The following is a 24,399-nucleotide window of genomic DNA, read 5'->3' as shown; positions in this document are numbered from 1 at the left end:
TAATTCCATTTTCCAGGAACTATTTTGCAGTACACTAGCAGATGGCATTTATTTATTCCACGGCACCATGAAAAAGGTATCCTTTAATGCGCTAGGGATAGAGAAGTAAATGAAGCTGAAGTGCCTGTCCTGCGGAACTTCCAGTCTCATGGAAGGAACATATGAGAAATAAGAAAAAAAGGTCAATTAGGAGCATAAATCAGTACTTCTGTTTCCCCGCAGGCCAACCTGTCGGAGTCAGAGGGCGGCACTAGCTCTGTGATCCGAGGAAGCACGCCGTCTCACAGGGCCTCACGCTGGATTGAATGCTCTGCGGCTGCCCTCCTGAGTCTTCATGATTCTGCAACAAGGGACTCACCGTGTTCCCCCTTCCCTAGGGGAGGGGTGCCCGCAAATATAGACGCTGGTCCTGCCCATCAGATATACCGATTTGGAGGATAACGGTGAGGTTGGAGCTGGAAGCCTCACCGTTATCCATTTGGGTGCCATATGAATCAAAATGATTTTTTTAAAGCCACGCAATTGAACAAAAGGGTCAGAAGTGCACACAAGTCAGATCAGAGGCCTGAGCCTGCAGGTGCTCCCAACTTGACAGGTCTGAGAAAGAAGAAAGCTTCTGCAAATGACGCAAAGAAACGGCGTACCGCGAGACCCGAGGAAAACCAGCAGAGTGTGACATTGCAAAAATCAAGCAAGCGTTTCCAAAAGGAGCGATTGGTTGGGTCAAACGCTGCTGAAAGGCAGAGGTACGTGAGCATGGTAACTAAGCGTGAGCATGATAGCTGGCCTGGGGATTTGGCAAGACGGAGGTGGTTGTTCACATGAATGGATCTGGGGCTGTGTGGGTTGAAGAAGCAATAGGAGCAAAGGACATGAAGACGGCAGGCACATATAATCCTTCAATGGAGATCTGCCGCTCTATGGAAGAGGGATATGTTTTTATATATATATATATATATATATATATATATATATATACTTTTTTTTTTTTTTTTTTACAGGCAGAATGGACAATGAGAGAGAGACAGAGAGAAAGGTCTTCCTTTGCCGTTGGTTCACCCTCCAATGGCCGCTGCCGGCTGGCACATCGCGCTGATCGAAGCCAGGAGCCAGGTGCTTCTCCTGGTCTCCTGGTCTAGCTTTAGGTCTCCCAAGTGGGTGCAGGGCCCAAGCACTTGGGCCATCCTCCACTGCACTCCCGGGCCACAGCAGAGAGCTGGCCTGGAAGAGGAGCAACCAGGACAGAATCCGGCGCCCCAACCAGGACTAGAACCTGGTGTGCCGGCACCGCAGGAGGAGGATTAGCCTATTGAGCCATGGCGCCGGCAGAGGGATATGGTTTCTAGGGAATAGTTTTCCAATGCTGGGAGCAATTCTAGCCTGTATCTCTGCTGAGGGGGACAGCTTAGCAAAAAGGGGGAAACTGATACCACAGAGAAGGGAGGTGACTATTGGGACACAGTCCCTGAGTGAGAGAGAGGGAATAGCATTCAGAGAAGTAGCAGGGTTGACTCCAGAGAGATCCAAGTTCAGTTCATCCACTGTGACAGGAGCAGAGGCAGAGTGTAGGGACAAAAGGCATGACCTCTTGGCACATCTGGGAGGCGGGAGGCAAGAGCAAGCTTTTCTGATTGCTTCCGGGAAATAAGCTAAAGTCATTGGACTCTGCTGTAATATTTCATAGACCTAAGTCATGCTTATATCTCTACTAAACTTAATATCATATTCTCAGAAAACAAAGGAGGCAAAAGAAGATAAGTTAGGATACTAAGTCAGGTTTTTTGTTTTGTTTTGTTTTTTAAAAAAATCAGGTTCAGATTTTTGGCAAGGGATCAAAATGAAAAATATCAATGGAAAAAGAAGTCTTTGTAGCAAGTGGTGTTGGACAACTGGCTATGCACATGCAAAACAATGAAGTTGAACCTAGATCTTACACACATATAAGAATTACCTCGAGGGCCGGTGCTGTGACTTAGTGTTAAGCTGCTGTCTGCAGTGCTGGCATCCTATATGGGTGCTAGTTCAATTCCCGGTTTCTCCACTTCCGATCCAGCTCCTTGTTAATACACCTGGGAGAGCAGCAGAAGATGGCTCAAGTGCTTGGGCCTCTGCACCCACATGGGAGACCTAAAGCTACTCCTGGCTCCTGGCTTTGGTCTGGCCCAGCTCCTGCCATCACAGCCATTTGGGGACTGAACCAGTGGATAACAGATCTCACTCTCTCTCTGTCTCTCCTCGTCTCTCTGCACCTCTGCCTTTCAAATAAATAAATCTTAAAAAAAGAATTATTTCAAAATAATTACCAAATAATAATAATTATTACCAAAGACCTAATGGTAAGAGCTAAAATGACAACAGTATTAGAAGAAAACAGAATTTTATCATTTTGGCGTAGACAATAGTTTCTCAGATGACATCAAAATCATAGCCAACAAAAAAAAAAGTAGATAAACTTTATCAAAACTAAAAACTTTTTGTTCTTCAAAGAACATACCAAAAAATTGGAAAAAAAACCCACAAAATAGGAGACAATGTTTGTAAATCATTTATGTCATAAAGTTCTTATATCAGAATAAAGAAATCTTCCAAGATAACACTAAAATGACAAAAAAACTCTGTTTAAAAAGTGAGCAAACATCCATTAACACAAGAAAAGGTGCTCAGCACACTAGTCATTAGGGAAATGACAATCAAAGCCACAAAGAGCCACCACTTTGCACCAGGCATGATGGCTTTAATAAAAATACAGACAATGGCACTGCGGGGGAAGATGTACAGAAACTGGAATCATCATGCATTGCTAGTAGGAGTGCAAAACAAAGTGCATATGCGTTGTTCCTCAAAAAGTGAAACATTGGGACGGTGGTGTGGCATAGACTGCAACACTGGCATCCCATATAGGTGCTGGTGCATGTCCCGGCTGCTCCACTTCTGATCCAGTGTCCCAACTAATGTACCTGGGAAAACCATGGAAGATGGCCTAACTAAATTCGGTTCCTGCACCCACCTAGGAGACCCAGATGAAGATCCTGGCTCATAGCTTCAGTCCCGCCCAGCCCAGTCCTCATGGCCTTAGGGAGTGAAACACCGAATGGAAGATCTATGTCTCTTCCTGTCTCTCTCTGTAAATCTTTCAAATCAATCAATCTTAAAAAAAAAAAAAAAGAGAGAGAGAGAGAGAGAGAATATATCTCAGAACTAAAGCAGCGATCAAAAAAAAAAAAGTGAAACACAGTTACAACATGACCCAGCAATTCCACCCACAGATGGCATTCCAAGAGACTTAAAAACATACGGAGGTCAGGCGTGCTGGCGGGGGAGGGGGGCACTCGCCCCTCATCAGACCCTGGGGCTCCGAGAGCAGCGGCGGCCAGCGGCTTGAAGGCTCCGAGTGGACCAGAAGGCAGCTGCAACGATGCCCGATTACCCGGGCTAGGTGAAGACGCAGCCGCCGTCCACGCTCCCCGAGCCTGCCAGCCCCGCAAGCCCGCCGTGTTCCAGGGCACCACGCGACCCATTTCCTTCAAGCCACACTTGGCGAGGACCACTGTGTTCATGGCCACTTAAAGTGGTCCATGGTCTTTTTTTTTTTTTTTTTTTTTTAAGATTTTATTTATTTGAGAGAGAGAGAGAGAGAGAGAGAGAGAAAGGGGGGGGGGGGAGGGTATCCGCTGGTTCACTCCCAAAATGGCTGCAAAGACCGGAGCTGCTTCGATCCGAAGCCAGGAGCCAGGAGTTTCTTCCAGGTCTCCCCTCGCAGGTACTTGGGCCACCTTCTACTGCTTTCTCAGGCCACAGCAGAGAGCTGTATCAGAAGTGGAACAGCTGGGACTAGAACTGGTGTCCATTTGGGAAGTCGGCACTGCAAGCGGGGATTGACCTACCGCACCACTGCGCCGCCCTGGTCTGTCTCCGGTTGAACAGCGGCAGCCACTCGCCCACGGCCATCCGTGGTGCCCCTTCCACGCCCAGCGGCGTCAGCAATGGCCCGGCCTCGCTGTCCCCGCAGCAGCTGCCCCCGACCCGCGGGGCATGGCAGCTCTGCAAGCTCAGGTGCTTCCTCGCCACGCTGCAGCAGCTCCACAGTGACATCTCCCCGGAGATGCGGGAACCAGTGCGCACGCTGGTGCCGGGCTTGGTGAACTCCACGCCGACCACGGAGGGGTTCCACGCCAAGCTCCAGGAGGCCACCAACTTCCTGCTGTGGCCCATTGTCCCGCCCTTCCTGTCCCTGCTGCCGCGTGAGCTCCTGTGCTGTGCCTGCCTGGCCAAGCAGACCCTGCCCGACACCTGGCCTAGCACGAGCGCCTCCTATTGGACGCCAGTGCAGTCTGTCGGAGCTCCTGCGTGAAGTCAAGGAGAACGGCAAGAGGAGGACACCTATCAGGACCAAAGAAAATGGGTCAGACCGTGACCCACTGTACCCTGACCACTTCAGCAAGCGGCCATACACCCTGATCCCAGCCCAGCGCTACAGCCCCAGCAACGGGCCACTCCATCCACCCTCCCACCCCGACTACCGCCTGGAGGACATGGACGTGTCGCATGGCTGCCGCCACACCTACCGCCACACCGACCCCCGGGAACTGCGGGAGCGCCATTGGCCGTCGGCAGTGCCCGTGGCACGGCAGGAAGATGTGATGGACCACAGGCTCGCGGAGCGCGGGTGGGCGGGAGCAGAAGCACCTCAGCAGCCTGCTGAACTGCATCATGGACATGGTGGAGAAGATCGGCGGCTGCTCACCGTGCTGTGCCGGTGCCAGAAGCCCGACCGGGAGGAGCTGCACCTCTGGATATGGCGCTGGACCCCATGAGCCCGGCGGCCACCACCACCCAACCACCCGGTAGCTCCGCCCGTCCCGAGGGGTCTCAGCTATATGTCCACCACGAGTTCACGCCCAGGGACCTCTTGGGTTACACGCCTGAGGACATCTGGACTAGGACTGAGGAGGCTACCTTGTCTCCGCCCCCTACGCCTCCGCCTGTGCCCATCATCGCCCGGCCCCGCGTCTAGCCGGCCATGGCCAGTCTCCTTCCAGACTTCTTCAGAAGACAGCAAAAGACAATGATGGAGCAGCTCTGGGCGCCTCCTCCCTGGTGCCTGCGGGCTGGGCCTCCCCTCGGACGCTTCCCTCCCACAGCGCAGCCCTTGCTCACCCACCCGCACCCTCGGCAACTGAGAGGAGGAAACAAAGGCATAGGGAACCCAGGCCTGGGCACTGCGAGGCCCCAGTCCTGGCGGTGCCAGCTAGCCCAGCTCCGGACCCCGACTCCAGCCCTGGATGGCCGGAGTCAGCCATGCAGGTCAGCGTGAATGCATATAGCCTCCATAGAGGTCCAAATGCTCGTGTTCATGATGACGACGACGGTGAAATCCAAGGGGTGTTTGCCAAATAAAAGCATTAAGAGAGAGAGAAAAAAAAAAGAAAACATATGTCCACACAAAGACTGGTACAGTAATTTTTTTTTTTTTTTTTGACAGGCAGAGTGGATAGTGAGAGAGAGAGAGACAGAGAGAAAGGTCTTCCTTTGCCGTTGGTTCACCCTCCAATGGCCGCCATGGCTGGTGCACTGCGACCGGTGCACCACACTGATTCGAAGGCAGGAGCCAGGTGTTTCTCCTGGTCTCCCATGGGGTGCAGGGCCCAAGGACTTGGGCCATCCTCCACTGCCTTCCCGGGCCACAACAGAGAGCTGGTCTGGAAGAGGGGCAACCGGGACAGAATCCGGCGCCCCGACTGGGACTAGAACCCGGTGTGCCAGCGCTGCTAGGTGGAGGATTAGCCTATTGAGCTGCGGTGCCGGCCCTGGTACAGTAATATTAGTAGCAGTGTTATTGTCATTGCCCAAAAGTAGAAACAACAGAAACGTTCATCAGTGTATACACAAGTTGTGCTGTACAAGAACAATGAAAGAATACTGGACTTAAGGAGGAATGAATTACTAATACATACTCCAGTGCAGGTGAGTCCTCAAGATGTATACCTAAGTGAAGGAGACAGCCACAAAACACATGCCATGTCAAGTGGCACAGGAAATGACACAGAAAAAATCAAATCTGTATTGACCGCTACGACGAAGTGGGAGAAGGGCACTCCACATGAGCATCCGGGGATGGAAAGTCACTGGGACACACTGGAAATACTGAGGTGGCAATATCAGCACTTGGGTGCTGGAGCAGGAACTATAGAAGAGTAAGGTAGGAAGACTGGCTGAGCGGATTTCTGAAGGCCTTGAATGTTTTTAACTTCATTCCGTGAGAAGTCCTCTTTTCTTTCATGCTACTTCTTTTTTTTTTTTTGGGGGGGGGGATTTATTGGTGGGGAAATCCGACAGACTGGAGGGAAGGTGCAAAGAAGGAAAAAGAGAGAGAAGAAAGAGAATCTAAGAAGGAGAAATTGAGAGAAAGCGAGAGCGAGAGCGAGACATACACATACGTGTTCAGGAACAGGTCCTGTTAACTTTTAAGCTCCTTCTACTACACTCTGTCGTTACCTATGTGCATGTTTGTCTCACTTAATGGCTAGTAAATGCCTAAAGATAGAAATTACACGGTTCTCTCCGGCTCCTTGTGGCCCAGTACACAATGTACAGTACATAGGAGTTTGTTGACTTTGGGTTACTAAAAAAAGACCAGCTAACATCATAGAAGTCCACATGTATATACTCCTATATAGTTTTTATACTCCTATATTTTTGAAATTGACCACACAAGGGATCTTTAAGTTCAAGAAAAATGAATATTATGAAAAAAACTATGTACAGATGTGAACATTTTTTTAAAATAAACTTTTAATTATCCTACAAACTGCATGAAGGATTCTGGTATATGCCACTGAAAATGATCTGAAGATAAAACCATTTCCTTACCATTACTTGCCTAACTCTCGCATCAACCACTCACACTGTAAACAGAATTTGAAAATTTTTTTCTTTTAAATTGAAGTTTGGATTCTAGTGAAATGTCAAAATTTGAGTAAACATAGCAATTGTATTGTGGAGCAAATTTTGATGAATGGGTAGAGAACCATTTGTTTGAAAAACATTTTTTAGAATGTTTGTTTATTTTTTAAGAGCCAGAGGGAGGGAGAAAAGATAGAGAGAGCCCTCATTGACTGGCTCCCCCCCCCCCCCCCCCAGATGTCTGCAATACTGTGGCTGGGCCAGGCTAAATTCAGGAGGCTGGAACTCAGTGCACGTCTCCCAAGTGGGTGGCAGGCACTCAACGACTTGAACCATCACCACAGCCTCCAGCATCTCTTAAGCAGGAAGCAGGGGTTAGGAGTCAGCACCAGCACTCAACCCCATCACTCCAACATGGCGTAAGGCTGTCTCAACCAGTGTTTTCATTGCGGGTCCAAACACCCATCCCTATTTGTTCTTTAGTAACTAAAATATTGAGAGAACTATCAGAGACTTTCATTTTAAAAGGGGATTGAAGTTAAACACTGGAAAATATTTTTAATAGATATTTAGCTTATATAAAACAGTGTATCTAAGAAGACCTTGGGACATTTATCATGGAAGCTGTGGTGGTCAAGAACTGACAGGAAACCTATCTGAGGAGAGACAGTTAGATTTTGTTTGCTAAGCCTGTCTGGGACCTTGGAGCCCTATCCAGCCTGCATTTCTAATAACCCTGTTATGAACCTCAGAGAGCAGGAACCCCCAGAAAATGGCAGCTATGTTGGGGAACTGTGTGGTAGAGCCCTTCATAGTGTTCCCAGGGCCTCTCAAACTCTCACTCCTGTGGGAGCCGCTGCAGCCAACCCCACGCAGGCAGCACAGCAATCCTGAGATCTGTAATTTTTCAAATTATATTGTACACGATGTGGTTATGAATCCCATAGCTAAGCCTCCTCATTGCATTTCGGCTGCAGTAGTCAGTGAAGGATCCTGAAACTTGGCTCCAAGCAGCAGAGAGTGAAACACTATAAGGAACAAACACACATTCAGGAAGTCGTCCAGTGCCCTTCATGAAGTACAAACACGGCAGAGTTATGACTGGGTTCTTTTTGCTGGCTGGACTTCAGAAACAAAGGAAGTCTTACTGAACTGCGGGAGTGAAGAGGTCAGACGGCTCCAAGGACAATGGGGCACCCGGGTGGATACTGCTGCGTACTCATTACAGATGCTGCCGCAGGTCTGATTCTCAGGACGTGCACTACTGTGCCGTGTCAGAAGACATGAGTGTCCTTTGTTTGGCAAACCTAAGGAGGCACACACGTCTGCCCCACGTGCACACAGTGCAGAGATTATGACAGTGACGTTCTAAACAAGCAGTGCAGGACCGACAGAAATGCAAGATGACACAGATATTAGTGGGGATGATGACGGCATGGCTGCTGGCTTCCGTGGTATCTCTAAGGGTGTGTAGTACAGCGTTCCCTCCTGTTAGCTCTTTCCAAGGACGAGAGAGAAAAGGGGCACAGAAAATTCTACTGTGTTTATAGTTGGCTTTTTCACCCATGAGAGTCTCTCAGGCATGGAAAGCCAAGACACTGTGGGAAAAAAATGACTTAAATGAAAGATCTCTGGGAGTGAGATCCCAGCAGAAAGAACGGGCCATCAAAGAAGGAGGTACCTTTCTCTGAATGGAGGAGAGAACTTCCACTTTGACTCTGACCTTGTCTAAATAAGATCGGAGTTGGTGAACTCAAGAGGCTGCCACAGCCTTGGCAGCTCATGACAAGAGCCTCAGGTGATTACTGACATCATAAATAAGAGTGTCAATTGTTAAATCAATAACAGGAGTCACGGTGCACTTACTCCCCATGTAGGATCTCTGTCCTTAATGTGTTGTAGTATGTGAATTTATGGTATAACTAATACTCAACCAGAACTTTCTACTTTGTGTTTCTGTGTGGGTGCAAACTGTTGAAATCTTTACTCAGTATAGAGTTGATCTTCTGTATATAAAGATAATTAAAAATGAATCTTAATGAAGAATGGGATGGGAGAGGGAGTAGGAGATGGGATGGTTTGAGGGTGGAAGGGTAGGTATGGGGAAAGAACTGCTATAATCCAAAAGTTGTACTTTGGAAATTCATTTTTATTAAATAAAAGTTTTCTATTAAAAAAATAGTTGGTTTTTTTCTCTGAGAGGTCCAGAACAGCCACATAGAGACAGAGGAATTCAAATCCAAACTGGGAGCCAATGTGGCTACTCCAAAAAGGTCATGGGCACTGGATTAAAAGAGAACAGAGTGCCTGTCAGTTGAAGCTCCAGCTGCTCCACTTCTGATCCAGCCCCCTGCAAATGCACCTGGGAAAGCAGCCAATGATGGCCCAAGTGCTTGTGCCCCTGCCACCCATGTGGGAGACCCAGATGAGGCTCTGGGCTCATGACTGGGGCCTGGTTCAGCTCTGGCTGTTGTGGCCATCTGAGAGTGAATCAGCAAATGGAACATTCTCTCTCTCTCTCTCTCTCCCTGTCTCTCTGCCACTCTGCCTTTCAAATACATAATAAAAATCTTTTTAAAAGGCTTGCTTTGGTGCAAAAAACTTTCTGAAAATTCAGTTTTTTTTTCATAAGTTTTCATAAGTTTTTTTCATAACATTCAGTATTTTTCATTAAGTTTCTGAAGATTCCTTAGATGGCATCCCAACAGTGATGACTGGTAGCAGCGACTAAGTCTGTGCCCATGAAGCACTGCTGTGGGTGCCAAGGAAGCAGAGGCGCCAGCCCTTGTCCTCTGGGAACTCACACTCAGGCTGGAGAGAAAAGCACATGCACCTGAAAGAGCGGAGTAGCTCCACGCAGAAGACAGGCAGGCAATACTGCTAAGATCACCAGAACGACATTGAACCTCAGCCCATCAACTCAACATGTAACCTGGCATAGCTCACTTAACAAATACTTGGGAAAAGAATAACCTGAGAACCACGGCTTCTTCACCCAAGGCCACTTTTCAGGTGTGAGTTTCTTGTTGCAGAGCTACCTGACAAACCTGTGATCTAGCTGAAAAAAAAAAATGCTCCACATGGGGTTCTGGCCAATTTTAGAGTAAATATCAGTAGAAAATCTGACATAGGACCCAAGGCAGTCCCGGGAAGTGTGGGCTGAGAGCTGGTTGCAGCTATGCGAGAAAGGCAGGCACAGGGCTGGGCAAAGGCAGGCTGGCGAGGTGGGGACAGGGCATGGGCCCTCCTGTAGGCTGGTCCCAGGAAGCCACCAAAGAGACTCAGTGCGACAACACGAGGTGTTTGACCTTCTGGGTCTGCAGAGGTGTTAAGGGGTGCGGGGAGCATCCCGCGGGGCAATAAAGACAGAGAGACGCCCAGAGAGCATTCTGGCAGTGGCTGGGAGCGGCCGGATGACAGGGCTTGGGGACTGGGCAGCGCCTGGGCCACCTGACGCCCAGGCAGACGTGTCTGCTAGCTCGAGTGACGTATGAGCGAGGCTCAGTGGAGAAACCTGCACAGGAGCTGTGGATCCCGCAGTCATTATGGACTTAGCTGAAGACACAGACATGGGAAAAACAAACCCAGTAGGTTGGTGGAGTGGGGAAAATGTGGTAATTATCCGACCGCACGGTGACAGAGGCCTAAATTAGGGCTGAGATCAGGAGAGGAAGAACACAGAGGAAGGGCCGCTGCAGATCCTGAGAATGAAACCCTGACAAGATCGGGCGACTGATGATACAAACGGTATCGAGCCTGGCGGTGGTGAGGATGAAAGGAAGCGAGCTCTGTTGGGGGACGGTGAGTTTCAGCGAAATGCTGAAGCGGAGACTGCCTGGCAGGCATCGGAGGCCAGGGACCGAGCTTCTGGGTGGCAGACGCTGCCTTGAAAATGGTCGGTTGTCGCTGCTAGCTTGGCCGCAGGAGGGACGGCAGAGGGGGAACGAGGAGCCGAGGGAGACTTGGTGGATGGGGACTCTGGAGGTGGAGAGGGAAGAGGAGCATGACACAGGAGGAGGAAGGAAATCGGACACATTTCAAGAGTCCATGAAACAGCTCCAGACGTTGAGCCCCGTGACAAACGTTTTCTAAAAAAGTGAAATGAATGGATGAAATATGCAGGGTCTTTTAAAAGCTCATGGGCAATATGGATTATGAGAAAGCTAAGCATGGATTTTAAATCTTTTTGTACCCAAATCAACGTTCTCAATTCATTCCATTGTTCCATGAATGGGCTGAATTGCCCTCATATTCTATGAAAATTCATAGAACTCACTGGGGCAGACCAATCACCAAACGGTGAGAGCAGTAAACTAGAATCGTAGAGCAAGAAAGTCCATGGGAACTTCAGCCTTATCGGTGATGTTTTCCACTCTTTGGGGGAATGTACTCCTGAATTAACTAAAGCATACAGAGGAAGTTAAAAATGCCAGAAAGCAATTTTAGACTAGAACAAGTCTTCTCTCCAGAACACGCCTCCCAGGAAGGATCTGTGTTTAATACACTTTGAAAATTGATTTATTGCAGTTCCACTCACTCATCTATCAAGTTAAGAACATGTCTGCGACTTCCACAGAGCTATTTTCTTTAGCTTGATCTTCCTTGTCATAGGATTTTAGATACACAATTGGCACAGAGGTAGATAGTTTTTTTATTCCCACGACAGAAAAGGAAAGCTCTTAATCACCTAATCTCTTTATGGAGAGTCGAGTACAAAACTTTCATTCATTATCAAGGTAGCCGTGGGACGCTCACCTGGAATGGAGACCATGAACTTCTCTCTGTTCACACTCAGACCTAGAGCCTCCTGGAGGCACAAGGCTCAACTCACCACAGTAGCATTGAGGCTAACGTCTCGTAATAAACAAGGACGCACACGCGTGCACGTGTGTGTGTGTATGTGTGTTACTCTCAGAACACTGTAGCTTTTTCTCTCGATTTCCATGTGTCCCAGAAACACCAGTTACATCCGTAACTTCTGACTACAGCACCGTAGCTACAAACTGGAACCCTCCCAGGCTGAGAAAACAAAGAGCTGTTTTTTTGCCCTTCCTCGCCCTCTTCATGAATCACCTTCCATGAAGATCTGACCTTTACGCCTGCCACCGGGCTCAGTTACAATCAGAGAAAACTAGGAAGGAGCGAATTCTCTGGAAACCTAACTAAGGCAGCTCTCTCAGCTGAGCGGGCTTACAGCAGCGGTGGCACCTCAGCGATGTGCCAGCAAGTGACTTGCGTATTCTTAAGATCCTCCTCATCTCCACTTGCTTTTGGTTCTTGTATTTTAAACCCATACTATTGAGATACATTTTCTGTATTGTAAAATCCACCTACATTCGAGTATACAATCCAGTGATGCTTGCACACTTACCAAGTGCTGCGGTCATCACTATAAACCAGTTTCCTCACATTTCCATCCCCCAAATACGATCCCTCTGCATTTACAGTGAATACTTGTTTCCCTCCCCTACACCCGGTCAGGAATCTACTTCTTTTTTCTATGGAGTTTCCTTTTCTGCACGTTTCATGTAAATGGAATCATATATAATCTCTTGAGTGTTCACTTTGACTTTATAAAAAAAAAAAGTGGATATTTTCCTTGGTCCTTTAAAGATACAATCCATTTAAGGAAATATATGACCTTTCCAATGAAACATTACAACAAATGCTGTTTAATATCTAAAAGATGAAAAACACTAACCCTATTTTCTATTTAAGCTCTAAAATTTAAAACATTGAAAGTAATATTATAATATAGCATTAGAAACAGAAAGAAAATGATAATTTATTTCACTTATTGAAAGAGAGTGTGATACCAATCCCTGAAGCTTAAAATCATTTCAACATCTCAAACTCTCATCTGGCACAGAGGTTTTTCCTTTGACTTTTAAATGATAAGTATATAATTTTCTCTCCCAGAAACGATTTTAAATGTCCTCTTTCTTAATAAGCCCATTAAAACCTGCAGTTGAGTTTCTGTGATCATTTCCCCCAATAGCTTTAAAAGGAACAAGATCAGGACATCTTGGGTAGTGAGCAATGTTCAGGCCTTGCTGAGGGGGATCCGCCTGTCCGGTAGCTTCCGCATTTCCACCAGCGCCCCTGCCACCCCCAACTCACACCACAGGCACGTTGGGAAGAAGCACTGGCATTCACTCCTTTAAACAGATAAGTCACATCAAATTTACACTGTGTAGTCTATTGCAAGTTTTAGTAACATTCACACATATCCATATATATATATATATATATTTACAAAAAAGGAATTCTTAATGGTATTTTGGGACTTGCAACTCTCATTTTTAGGTGACACAGACTGGCTAATGCTTTCACTGAGTGCAATGAACATGCCATTAAGCACTTTTGTCTTTGGCTCTGAATTCAGCACAAAATAGATCATCCCACTGAGTTCCAGCATAATCAAGAGATACTTACCCTTGAGCATTTTGCTCTTGAAGCTGCTCTCATTGAGACAGCTTCTACACAGATTAGAAGAATGAATGTTGTTTATATGATTATATCCTCAATACCAACTTTGAACACTTAAAGCAATACAGAGAGTTACTCATTTAAATAATGTTAGAAAATAGAAATCAGAAGAAGTGATAAACAATATCCATCTCCTCTTTGTACTCTCACAGTGTCCTATTTTAAAATGTTACTCCTTTAAGATTTTATTTTTACTGTTACTCTTTAAAGTAGAAAAACAAGGGATGCTTGTTCCTATTCCCATTACGGACCAAGAAGAAACAGACTTGATGTAAGATTTGAAACTAAGGAGAAAATGGGTACAGGTGAGTCAATCTGGAAAAAAAAAAAAATACTGCGAGAAGGTCTACATGCATAAAATTCAAAATTAGCACAGACAGACTGTTAGCCAAAAATGGCTTCTCGTGAACCCTAGAAATTAACCTTTACCCCATTGTAAAATCATTGGATGCTTCATCGTTCAGGAAATCTCAGTAGCTAAAGGTTGGTTCTTGGTCTTATCTAAGTTGTTAACTGATAGGGTAGCTCTGCTGAAAGCCACAGTCTTACGCATGAAACTGTTACGCCTCTTTTAATAACTGCAAATATAATGATTTTGTTTTTTTGTTTGCAAAATTAACCAGGCTTACCAGATCATAGGTGAAACAAAAATATATTTTGCTGAATCGCTTTTCATTTCTTTTTCAAAGAGCAACTTAAGAAACTCAGTACCAGGAAAAGCCTGGCTCCAAGGTGTCTTCATGATTCCTTGAATATGAGGTAGTGAGCCAAGGCAAGTGCTGTATCTAGGCACAGGGACATCACAGGGCGCTCAGGGCACACTGCCAGCCTCGGGGTCTAAGACTGGGGCAGCTCACCAGCCGTTACAGAGAAAAGGGAGAGACTGAGAGAAAGTGGTGGCGCTGGATCCATTCTGTACACACACGTATTTGTTTTAATTTAAGAGGTACAAACTAGTCCATAGCTTGTTCCAGCAAGTAACTGCAAATGAAAACAGCTTCGTAAGTTCACCTTTGAAGTGAAAATTGGCATAATACCTAATGTAGGGTTTCAGGGATATATAAAGGACTTACAATTTATTTGGGGGGGGGGGTCCAGCGTTATAGTGCAGTAGGTGAATCTACAACTTTTGACGCTGGCATCCCAGTTCCAGTCCCTGCCATTCCTCTTACAATTCAGCTTCCTGCTAATGTGCCTGGGAAAGGAGCAAAAGGTGGCCCAAGTTCACGGAGACCTAGATCAAGTTTCAGGTTCCTAGATTCAGTGTGGCCCAGCCCTGACCACTGTGGTCAGTTAGGGATCGAGTTAGTAGATGGAAGATGGATTTTTCTCTTTCTCTCTTTCTCTGCCTTCCTAATAAATAAAATTAAATTCATTTTCATTTAAACTTATTTTAATTATTGCCAACTGCCCTGGATGAAGTGGTCTTCTCCCAGCCCTTCAGGTTGCTTGGCTGTACTTTAAAAACGTGGAAAGAATATAAGAAATTCCTAAGTTCAAATATGCATTTGTTTTGACTGGGCCTACACCATGGTGACCAGAGGAACAAATAGTGATTACAGCAATAATTAGCTTGGCTGAACTCCATAATCTCACTTCTTGATTTGCTTCTCATAAATACAAATGTATTCTCCAAACAGAAAGTTCTTTCTTTGCTACCTGTAGAAATAGGACACTTTTTTTCATCGTCTGATTGGATAAGTAAAAAATGATGTAACCAACAAACATGAGTTTTTATTTCATGGGATGCGTCCTTGACATAATTCCTATAAAGTAATTTGGAGGCCAGTATCTGTGCTAGCCCTTGTCACCTGGCCACTTGTCTCAGTTTTTAAATTAGAGAACTTTAAGACAGCTAAGAGGGTGGCTGTTTAGTTTAGCAGTTGACACTTGCATTCCATGGCAGAGGGCAAGAGTTTGAATCCTGGCTCCACTCCCAATTCCAGCTTCCTGCTGCTGCTCACTCTGAATCGCAGCAGGTGACAGCTTAAGTGGTTGGGTCCCTGCCACCTCTGGGGAGACCTGGATTGAGTTCTTCAGCTTTAGCCTGGCACAGCCCTGGCTCGTGCGGGCAGTTTGGGGAATCTTTCTGTCTCTCTTTTATTCTACCTCTCAAACAATAAGACACTTTTATAAAGGGGCTTTTAAAAAAATAAAAAGGCCTGGTGTTTTGTGTCTGCTCCTTCATTGTGTCTTTAACTTTTCCTCACTGGTATAGACTAATTCCTCTGCTGATTCTAACCCGAAGTCTACTATGTGGACGGTGCACCACACTACTAGGGAGAGTAGTTTGTGCACATACCTTATACCATGAAGTATACCCTTGTGCTTGTGGATGGCCCAAACTCTTCTTGCTTAAGATTTATCTTAAAGGCAGAGCAACACACACACACAGAGGAGAGAGAGAGACAGACAGACAGACAAAGACAAATATTGCATCTGCTAGTTCACTCCCCAAATGGCCACAACAGCCAGGGCTAGGCCAGGCTGAAGCCAGGAGTCAAGAATTCTATCAGGGTCTCCCATGTAGGTGGCATACTCAGTACTTGGGCCATCTTCTGCTGCTCTCCCAGGCACATTAGCAGGGCGTTGGATCAGAAGCAGAGCAGCTAGGACTCCAACCTACACACTGATACGGGCATCGCAAGCAGCAGCTTAACTGGCTGCTCACAAGGGCAGCTCTGGCCCAAACTGTCTTACCTGGTATGTCGCTACCTGGATTTCCCCCGGAAGCCCTTGTTCTGTCACCCCATGGCTTCCTGGTGCTGCACATTAAGCATATGAACCTGCCTCCACTGCCTTAATTATATTTCATACCCTAATCAAACAAACAAACATAAAAAGACCCTTGCTGGATGGAGTACTCTGAGCAATGGCTCTGCCTTCCCTTCAAGAGCCAAAGACTTGTCCTCACACCTTCATTCTCAGGGCCCCTCAGTGACCCGAGAGGGGTGCTTACTTCTCGCTGGGTTACTCCATAGCCTTTGCGCTGATCCCCCCATACCTCTGTTCCCTTCCTTTTTGTAAGAGATTTATTTATTCGAATGGCAATTACAGAGAGAGAGAGAGAGACAGAGAGAGAGATAGAGAGAGAATGAAAATATGAATCAGTCTTCCATCACTGGTCCCAAACACCTGCAATAGCCAGGTTGGGACAGACTGAAGCCAGGAGCCAGGGGCTTCTGGGCCTCCTTCATGGGTTCAGGGGTCCATGCACTTGCTTCCATTGCTTTCCCACAGGCATCTGAAGGAAGCTGGATTGGAAATGTAGCAGCCAGGACTCTCTGAGATGCCAGTATCACAAGTGGTGGCTTTACCTGCTATGCTACCATGCAGGCCCCTTACTGTTCCCTTTAATGCTGCCTTCAGCACTGTTGTTACAGCATCTTCTGCAAGATACAGGTCTGTTTATATAATTTGCTTTCTTTTATTCCTGCAATCACACTCGGACATTTTTCAAGAGAAAAACCCAAACTCCCTGATACAGGACACGGCTTTCACGATCTGATGGCTCCACTTGGCCTTCTCACCCACCTTGACCCTCCCCTCACACCACACCTGCTACTCCACACGCCCTCTTCCAAACTGCCCCACACAAGTGGTTTTTCTCTCACCTTCTCTCTGTCTCTACGCTCATACACTTCTGCTTAGCCTGCTAACTTCAGTTTGAAAGCTTCCTCTTTCTGGAACATTCTCTGACCCTCCTCACCCTGCAGGGAGCTGTGCCCCTCCCCTGTCCTCAGTCTGCGCCCTGTGATATGCATTTGATGTTTCTCAGGGTAGTGCCTGAATCTTGTTTATGGTTTTATCACTGGACCATTTCACAGAGCCTGGCATATAACCGGCACTTAGGGAGCATGTCTTTAATTACTGAATTTTTATTTCACTTTTCTTCAGTCTCTCCCAGCATTAAGACTTACATCTCTTTAGCAAAGGCCACATGTGTAGATCTGAAAGCGTAATTACCTGTTGGAGGAATCAACACTGTAACTGCTCCCAAACCTCCCTCCTCCTATCTGTCCTGCACACTGAGGCAGGATGACTTGTCCTAAGGTGCCAGCTCCTAATGGTAGCCCACCCTGCCCACCCAGCTCAAGCTTGGCTTGGTTTCCTCCACCTGACGGCTGCACCTGGGCTTCTGCTGTCTCAGTTCCTTTGCGTCTGCCTGTAAGGCGCTTGTCTGAATCTTCAGACTCACTCCTGCTCCCGAGGTCTGGGCCCAGGCATCCCCCAAGCACTCAGGCTAAGACAATCTTCAAGTCAGTCTATCCCACTACCCTGCTGCACTTTCTTAGTGTCCCTCTTTCACTAGGGCCCCAGTCGCCTGCCACGCCGGCTGCTTTTCACTGTGTCTCTGTACTGCCTTCCTCATTACAGCGTCAGATTCACACACAGAGGCCCACTGCTTGCCTCACCGTGCATCATCTGTCTTCAGGCAGTCCTGGAACCCCAGCACAACTGCCGATGCTCCTTCAAGGAATGAGAGACTGAAGGCGAAAATACTGCCGAGCTTTCCAGGCCCGTGATGACCTGGCCTCGCTCCACTGCTCCAGCCGGATCACCAGTGGACTCTGGTTTGCTGTTTCAAAAATGCCTATTATGCTTCCTAACCAAGCCTGTCATCAACATCATCTTCTTTCTCTTCCTATCAAAGTTACCTTCATCTTTCAAGATCCAGCTCAAATTTTACCCCTCTTTATTTTTTGGGCAAAAGATTTATGTATTTATTTGAAAGACAGAGAGAGAGAGAAAGAGAGAGAGAGAGAGAGATCGAACTGCAGTCCATCAGCAGGGAGTTGCATCAGAAGCGGAGCAGCTTGGACGCAGACCAGTGCCCATATAGGATGCTGGCATCACAGCTTGTGGCTTAACCTGCTGAGCCACAATGCCAACTCCTACACCCATCCTTCAAGGCAATCCAAAGTGCAAGCTCCTCATCTATGTGAACAGATGTCATCTCTTTAATATCATCAATGTCTTTACATTTGTATAGCTCTTTAATTCTTGTAATAGGCTATTTTTTATTTTAAAAGTATTTATTAGTTACAATAAAAGATAAAAAATTCTCCTGCCAGAGCCGCAGCTCAATAGGCTAATCCTCTGCCTGCAGCGCTGGCACCCTGGGTTCTAGTCCCGGTCCGGGCGCTGGATTCTGTCCCGACTGCTCTTCCAGTCCAGCTCTCTGCTGTGGCCCGGGAGCACAGTGGAGGATGGCCCAAGTGCTTGGGTCCTGCACCCACATGGGAGACCAGGAGAAGCACCTGGCTCCTGGCTTCAGATCAGCGCAGTGCGCTGGCCACAGCAGCCATTGAGGGGTGAACCAACAGAAAAGGAAGACCTTTCTCTCTGTCTCACTGTCCACTCTGCCTGTCAAAAAAAAATTCTCAAAAGAAAAAAATTCTTCATGCTAGGAACAAACAAGATTCAGGTGCACTTTACTGGTCTATGAGAACTGCATGCCTTTCTCATCTCGTGTGCTGGAGAAGTTTGCTGTTGGGTACAGTGTGCAACACAGTGGTTAAAAAGCAATGGTCAAAAGGAGATTGCAAAAGCTGGTACCTGCGCCAGTTCTGATACCTGCTTCAAACTGCATATCATGTTTTCCACTGAACATATTTGCTTCATAGACAGATATCACAGACTTCACATATAAACTCGTTTTTCTTGAAAACAGGAACACTGATTTAACAAAATGTGGGATTCATGACAAGGATCATAAAATGAAGAAGAGTATATTATTATGTATGTGGTATAATTCAATGAAGCAATATGATAACTATATACCAAATAATGTGCAACCCACACAAATTTCTACTCTACTGATATCCATGAATAAGAGAAAAGGTGATAGTTGTCTACATCTTATTTCACTTCACACATTGATCTCTAGTTCTATCAGTTTTGTGGTAAATGTCAGGATCTCTTCTTTTTCATGGCTGAGTAATATTCCATCACATATACATAGCACATTTTCTTTATCTAGAAATCAGTTGATAGACATCTAGGCAGACTCCATATCCTTGCTATTGTGAATTGGGCTGCTATTAACATAAGAATGCAGATATCTCATATGCTGACTTAATTTCCTTTGGATATATTCCTTGTAGTTGGATAGCTGGGGTGCAGAGTAGATCCATTTTTAATTTTTTGGCAGAATCCTCATACTAGTTTCCACAGTGGTTGATCTAGTTTGCACTCTACTAACACTGTGTTGGGGTCCCCTTTTCTCCCAAAAAGTAACTCTTCACCAGTAGCTATGAGCGCAGTACAGTCCTCTTGGTGAAACGACTTTTTCCCCATAGACACAAAATAATGATTCTTATCTATCTTGTGAGGAGAACTATTACTTGGAAAGTTCTCAAAAGAGACTGGATTTTAGACATTTTTACCGAGTGATACCTATGGGCTCCAGCAGTGCATACACATACACACAGCTGAGTGTGTGGGCCTCTGCATCAGAGCAGATAGATAATGCAACACACATCGTGTAGATAAAGGAAACATGCCAACCTGGACCGCCGCTTGGCACCCCGCGCGTCCTCTGTGGAGGTTACGTTGTCCATGCTGGGTTTTCTGCGGCTCAGCCACAAGCCAACCTGAGACGCACCATCAGAGAGCAGTGCTTGTGGCACCCTGTGACCCTGAATGCATCCCTCGCTCCTGGACTTTGGGATCTGAAAATAAAATTGTAAAAAAAGGATTAAAGATCTAAATCTTCCTATGTTGGATCATTCTCTCCCTTTTTTATTCTATCAGTTAGTATTAGCAGACACTAGTCTTGTTTGTGTGATCCCTTTGACTCTTAGACCTATCAGTGTGATCAATTGTGAACTGAAATTGATCACTTGGACTAGTGAGATGGCATTGGTACATGCAACCTTGATGGGATTGTATTGGAATCCCTTGGCACGTTTCTAACTAAACCATTTGGGGCAAGTCCAATTGAGCATGTCCAAAATTGTACATCTCCTCCCTCTCTTATTCCCACTCTTATATTTAACAGGGATCCATCACTTTTCAGTTAAATTTAAACACCTAAGAATAACTCTGTTAATTACAGAGTTCAACCAATAATAGTACTAGAACAACAACCAAAAAATACTAAAAGGTATAAAGTATTACATTCCGGGATACAAAGCAGACTCATAGAATGGCAGATGTCCTAAGTAGCACTCTGGCCTTAGAATCAGCCCTTAAGGCATTCGGATCTGGCTGAAGAGCCCATGAGGGTATTTTAGGCATGGAAAGACAAGACACTCTGGCAAGACAAAACAAAACAAACACCTAAATGAAAGATCTCTGCGAGTGAGATCCCAGTGGAAAGAACAGGGTCATCAAAGAAGGAGGTACCTTTCTCTGAAGGGAGGAGAGAATTTCCACTTTGACTATGACCCTGTCAGAATAAGATCAAAGTCGGTGAACTCAAAAGGCTTCCATAGCCTTGGAAACTCATGACTAGAGCCTAGGGAGATTACTGATGCCATAAACAAGAGTGTCAAATTGTTAAGTCAACAACAGGAGTCACTGTGTACTTACTTCTCATGTGGGATCTGTCCTTAATGTGTTGTCCAATGTGAAGTAATGCTGTAACTAGTACTGAAACAGTATTTTACACTTTGTGTTTCTGTGTGGGTGCAAACTGATGAAATAGTTATTTAATATATACTAAATTGATCTTCTGTATATAAAGGTAATTGAAAATGAATCTTGATGTGAATGGAATGGGAGAGGGAGTGGGAGATGGGAGGGGTGCGAGTGGGAGGGAAGTTATGGGGGGGAAGCCACTGTAATTCATAAACTGTATTTTGGTAAATGTATATTTCCTAAATAAAAGTTAAAAAAATTAAAAAAAAATCTAAATCTACAACCTGACACCATCAAATTATTAGAGAACATCGGAGAAACCCTGCAAGATATAGGCACAAGCAAAGACTTCTTGGAAAAGACCCTGGAGGCACAGGCAGCCAAAGCCAAAATTAACAATTGGGATTGCATCAAATTGAGAAGTTTCTATACTGCAAAAGAAACAGTCAGGAAAGTGAAGAGGCAACCAACAGAATGGGAAAAAAATATTTGCAAACTATGCAACTGATAAAGGTTTAATAATCAGAATCTACAAAGAAATCAAGAAACTCCACAACAACAAAACAAACAACTCAAGAGACGGGCCAAGGACCTCGTTAGACATTTTTCAAAAGAGGAAATCCAAATGGACAACAGACACATGAATAAATGTTCAGAATCACTAGCAATCAGGGAAATGCAAATCAAAACCACAATGAGGTTTCACCTCACCCAGGTTAGGATGACTCACATACAGAAATCTACCAACAACAGATGCTGGCGAGGATGTGGGGAAAAAGGGACACTAACCCACTGTTGGTGGGAATGCAAACTGGTAAAGCCACTATGGAAGTCAGTTTGGAGATTCCTCAGAAACCTGAATATAACCCTACCATACAACCCAGCCATCCCACTCCTTGGAATTTACCCAAAGGAAATTAAATTGGCAAATAAAAGAGCTGTCTGTACCTCAATGTTTATTGCAACTCAATTCACAATAGCTAAGACCTGGAATCAAGCTAAGTGCCATCAACAGTAGACTGGATAAAGAAATTGTGGGATATGTACTCTATAGAGTACTACACAGCAGTAAAAAAAACAAGGAAATCCAGCCATTTGCAACAAAATGGAAGAATCTTGCAAAACATCATGCTAAGTGAATTAAGCCAGTCCCAAAGGGACAAATGTCATATGTTCTCCCTGATCGGTGACAACTAACCGAGCACCAAAAAGGAAACCTGTTGAAGGGAAATGGACACTATGAGAAACAAAGACTTGATCAGCCCTTATCCTGACTGTCGAGGAACAACTTACTACTTTATTCCTTTTAGTATTTTTTTGTTCTACTTAATGCTATTGATTGAACTCTTTAATTAACACACAATTATTCTTAGGTGTTTAAATTTAACTGAAAAGTGATCCCTGTTAAATATGAGTGGGAATAAGAGAGGGAGGAGATGTACAGTTCAGCACATGCTCAATTGGATTTACCTCTAATGGTAGAGTTAGAAACATGCCAGGGGATTCCAATCTCGGTAGTCAAAGTGATCAATTTCAGTTTATAATTGATCATAATGATAGGATTAAGAGTCAAAGGGATCACATAAACAAGACTAGTGTCTGCTAAAACTAACTGACAGAATTAAAAAGGGAGAGAATGATCCAACATGGGAAGTGGGATACACATCAGACTCATAGAATGGCAGATGTCCTAAACAGCACTCTGGCCTCAGAATCAGCCCTTAAGACATTTGGATCTGGCTAAAAAGCCCATGAGAGTATTTCAGGCATGGAAAGCCAAGACACTGTGGGGAAAAAAAAATGAATGACTTAAATGAAAGATCTCTGTGAGTGAGATCCCAGCGGAAAGAATGGGCCATCAAAGAAGAGGTACCTTTCTCTGAAGGGAGGAGAGAACTTCCACTTTGACTATGATCTTGTCTAAATAAGATCGGAGTTGGCAAACTCAAGAGGCGTCCATAGCCTTGGCAACTCATGACAAGAGCCTAGGGTGATTACTGATGCCATAAATAAGATGTCAATTGTTAAATCAACAACAGGAGTCATGGTGCACTTACTCCCCATGTAGGATCTCTGTCATTAATGTGTTGTACTATGTGAATTAATAGTATAACTAGTACTCAAACAGTACTTTCTACTTTGTGTTTCTGTGTGGGTGCAAACTATTGAAATCTTTACTTAGTATGTACTAAATTGATCTTCTGTATCTAAAGAGAATTGAAAATGAATCTTGATGTGAGTGTGATGGGAGAGGGAGTTGGAGATGGGATGGTTGCGGGTGTGAGGGAGGTTATGGGGGGAAAAGCCGCTATAATCCAAAAGTTGTACTTTGGAAATTCATATTTATTAAACAAAAGTTAAAAACAAACAAATAAATAAATAAAAGGATTGGAGAAGGTCATAGAGCAAAATACATTAGAGTCATTTTTTTTAACTTAAAAAAAACTATTTCATTTATTTGAAAGTCAGTGTTGTACAGAGAGAGGAAGAATCAGAGAGAGATTTTCCAATCGCTGGTTCATTCCCAAATGGCCACAATAGTCGGAGCAGGGCCAGGCCAAAGCCAGGAGCCAAGAGCTCCATGCAGGACTCCCACGTGGATGGCAGGGGCCCACCTACCCAGGACATTTTCTGCTGCCTTCCCGGGTGCACTGTGCCATAATACTAGCCCTGGAAATCTTTTAAATTAAGTTACTGAAGGAAGATAATTTGTTCCAATTTATTAACAATCCAATGGATTAACCCATCAGGAAAACACCATGCGAAGCGTGGAACAGAAAATACATCTAAAAACTATTTTATAGCACAGGGCAGGGAAGATGCCCACATTTGCAAGGGAAACTTTTTAAAAAAGATTGATTTATCTTGAAAGGCAGAGGTACACCGAGAGAGAGAGGGAAAGAGGGATAGAGAGAGGGAGAGAGAAAGAGATAGCGGGAGAGAGAGAAAGGGAAAGAGAGCGCTTCTATCTGTTAGTTCACTCCCCAGATGGCTGCAATGGCCAGGCTGGCCAGGCAGACGTGGAGACTCCTATGTGGGTGGCAGGAACCCAAGCACTTGGGCATCCTTGCTGCTTTCCCAGGCACATTAGCAGGGAGCTGGATGGGAAGTAGAGCAGCTGGGACTTGAACCAGCAACCTTACGGGATGCTGGCATCACAGGTGGCAGCTTAACCCTCTACGCCACAGTGCTGGTCCCCCAAGGGGAACTTTCAAGTCACCATGAACCCATACTCCTCCCTGGGATTCTGACACAAAGGTTCCACAGGCTCCCTTCTTCTTAGAAGCCTGACTCTATATTAGAGAAAGGATTGTGAATCCATGAGGCTGGCAAGCTGAGTGAAGGGCAGAACACAGCTGGAAAGAGATGAGACAGAAAGCATGCAGCCCACTGAAATATAGGGTGTTGGGGCAGAAGTCCAGA

At 45.5% G+C, this 24,399-nt stretch overlaps 1 protein-coding gene and 1 pseudogene across 7 annotated transcripts in view; one reads left to right on the top strand and one right to left on the bottom strand.

Moving 5' to 3' along the window:
• Nucleotides 1-24,399, bottom strand: part of FAM13A (family with sequence similarity 13 member A) — a 388,478-nt gene that overhangs the window by 109,986 nt on the left and 254,093 nt on the right. For all 7 annotated transcript variants that reach the window (XM_070047870.1, XM_070047871.1, XM_051819564.2 and 4 more), the window contains one exon: nucleotides 19,903-20,066. In XM_070047870.1, the coding sequence (XP_069903971.1) occupies nucleotides 19,903-20,066 (164 nt within the window). The remainder of the gene's footprint in view (nucleotides 1-19,902; nucleotides 20,067-24,399) is intronic.
• On the top strand, nucleotides 490-5,014 carry LOC127483225 (protein CBFA2T3 pseudogene; annotated as a pseudogene).

This window comes from Oryctolagus cuniculus, chromosome 8, assembly GCF_964237555.1.
Source record: "Oryctolagus cuniculus chromosome 8, mOryCun1.1, whole genome shotgun sequence".
NCBI lineage: Eukaryota > Metazoa > Chordata > Mammalia > Lagomorpha > Leporidae > Oryctolagus > Oryctolagus cuniculus.
Note: the sequence above shows the minus strand (reverse complement) of the source record. Positions and strands in the feature narration are given on the sequence as shown.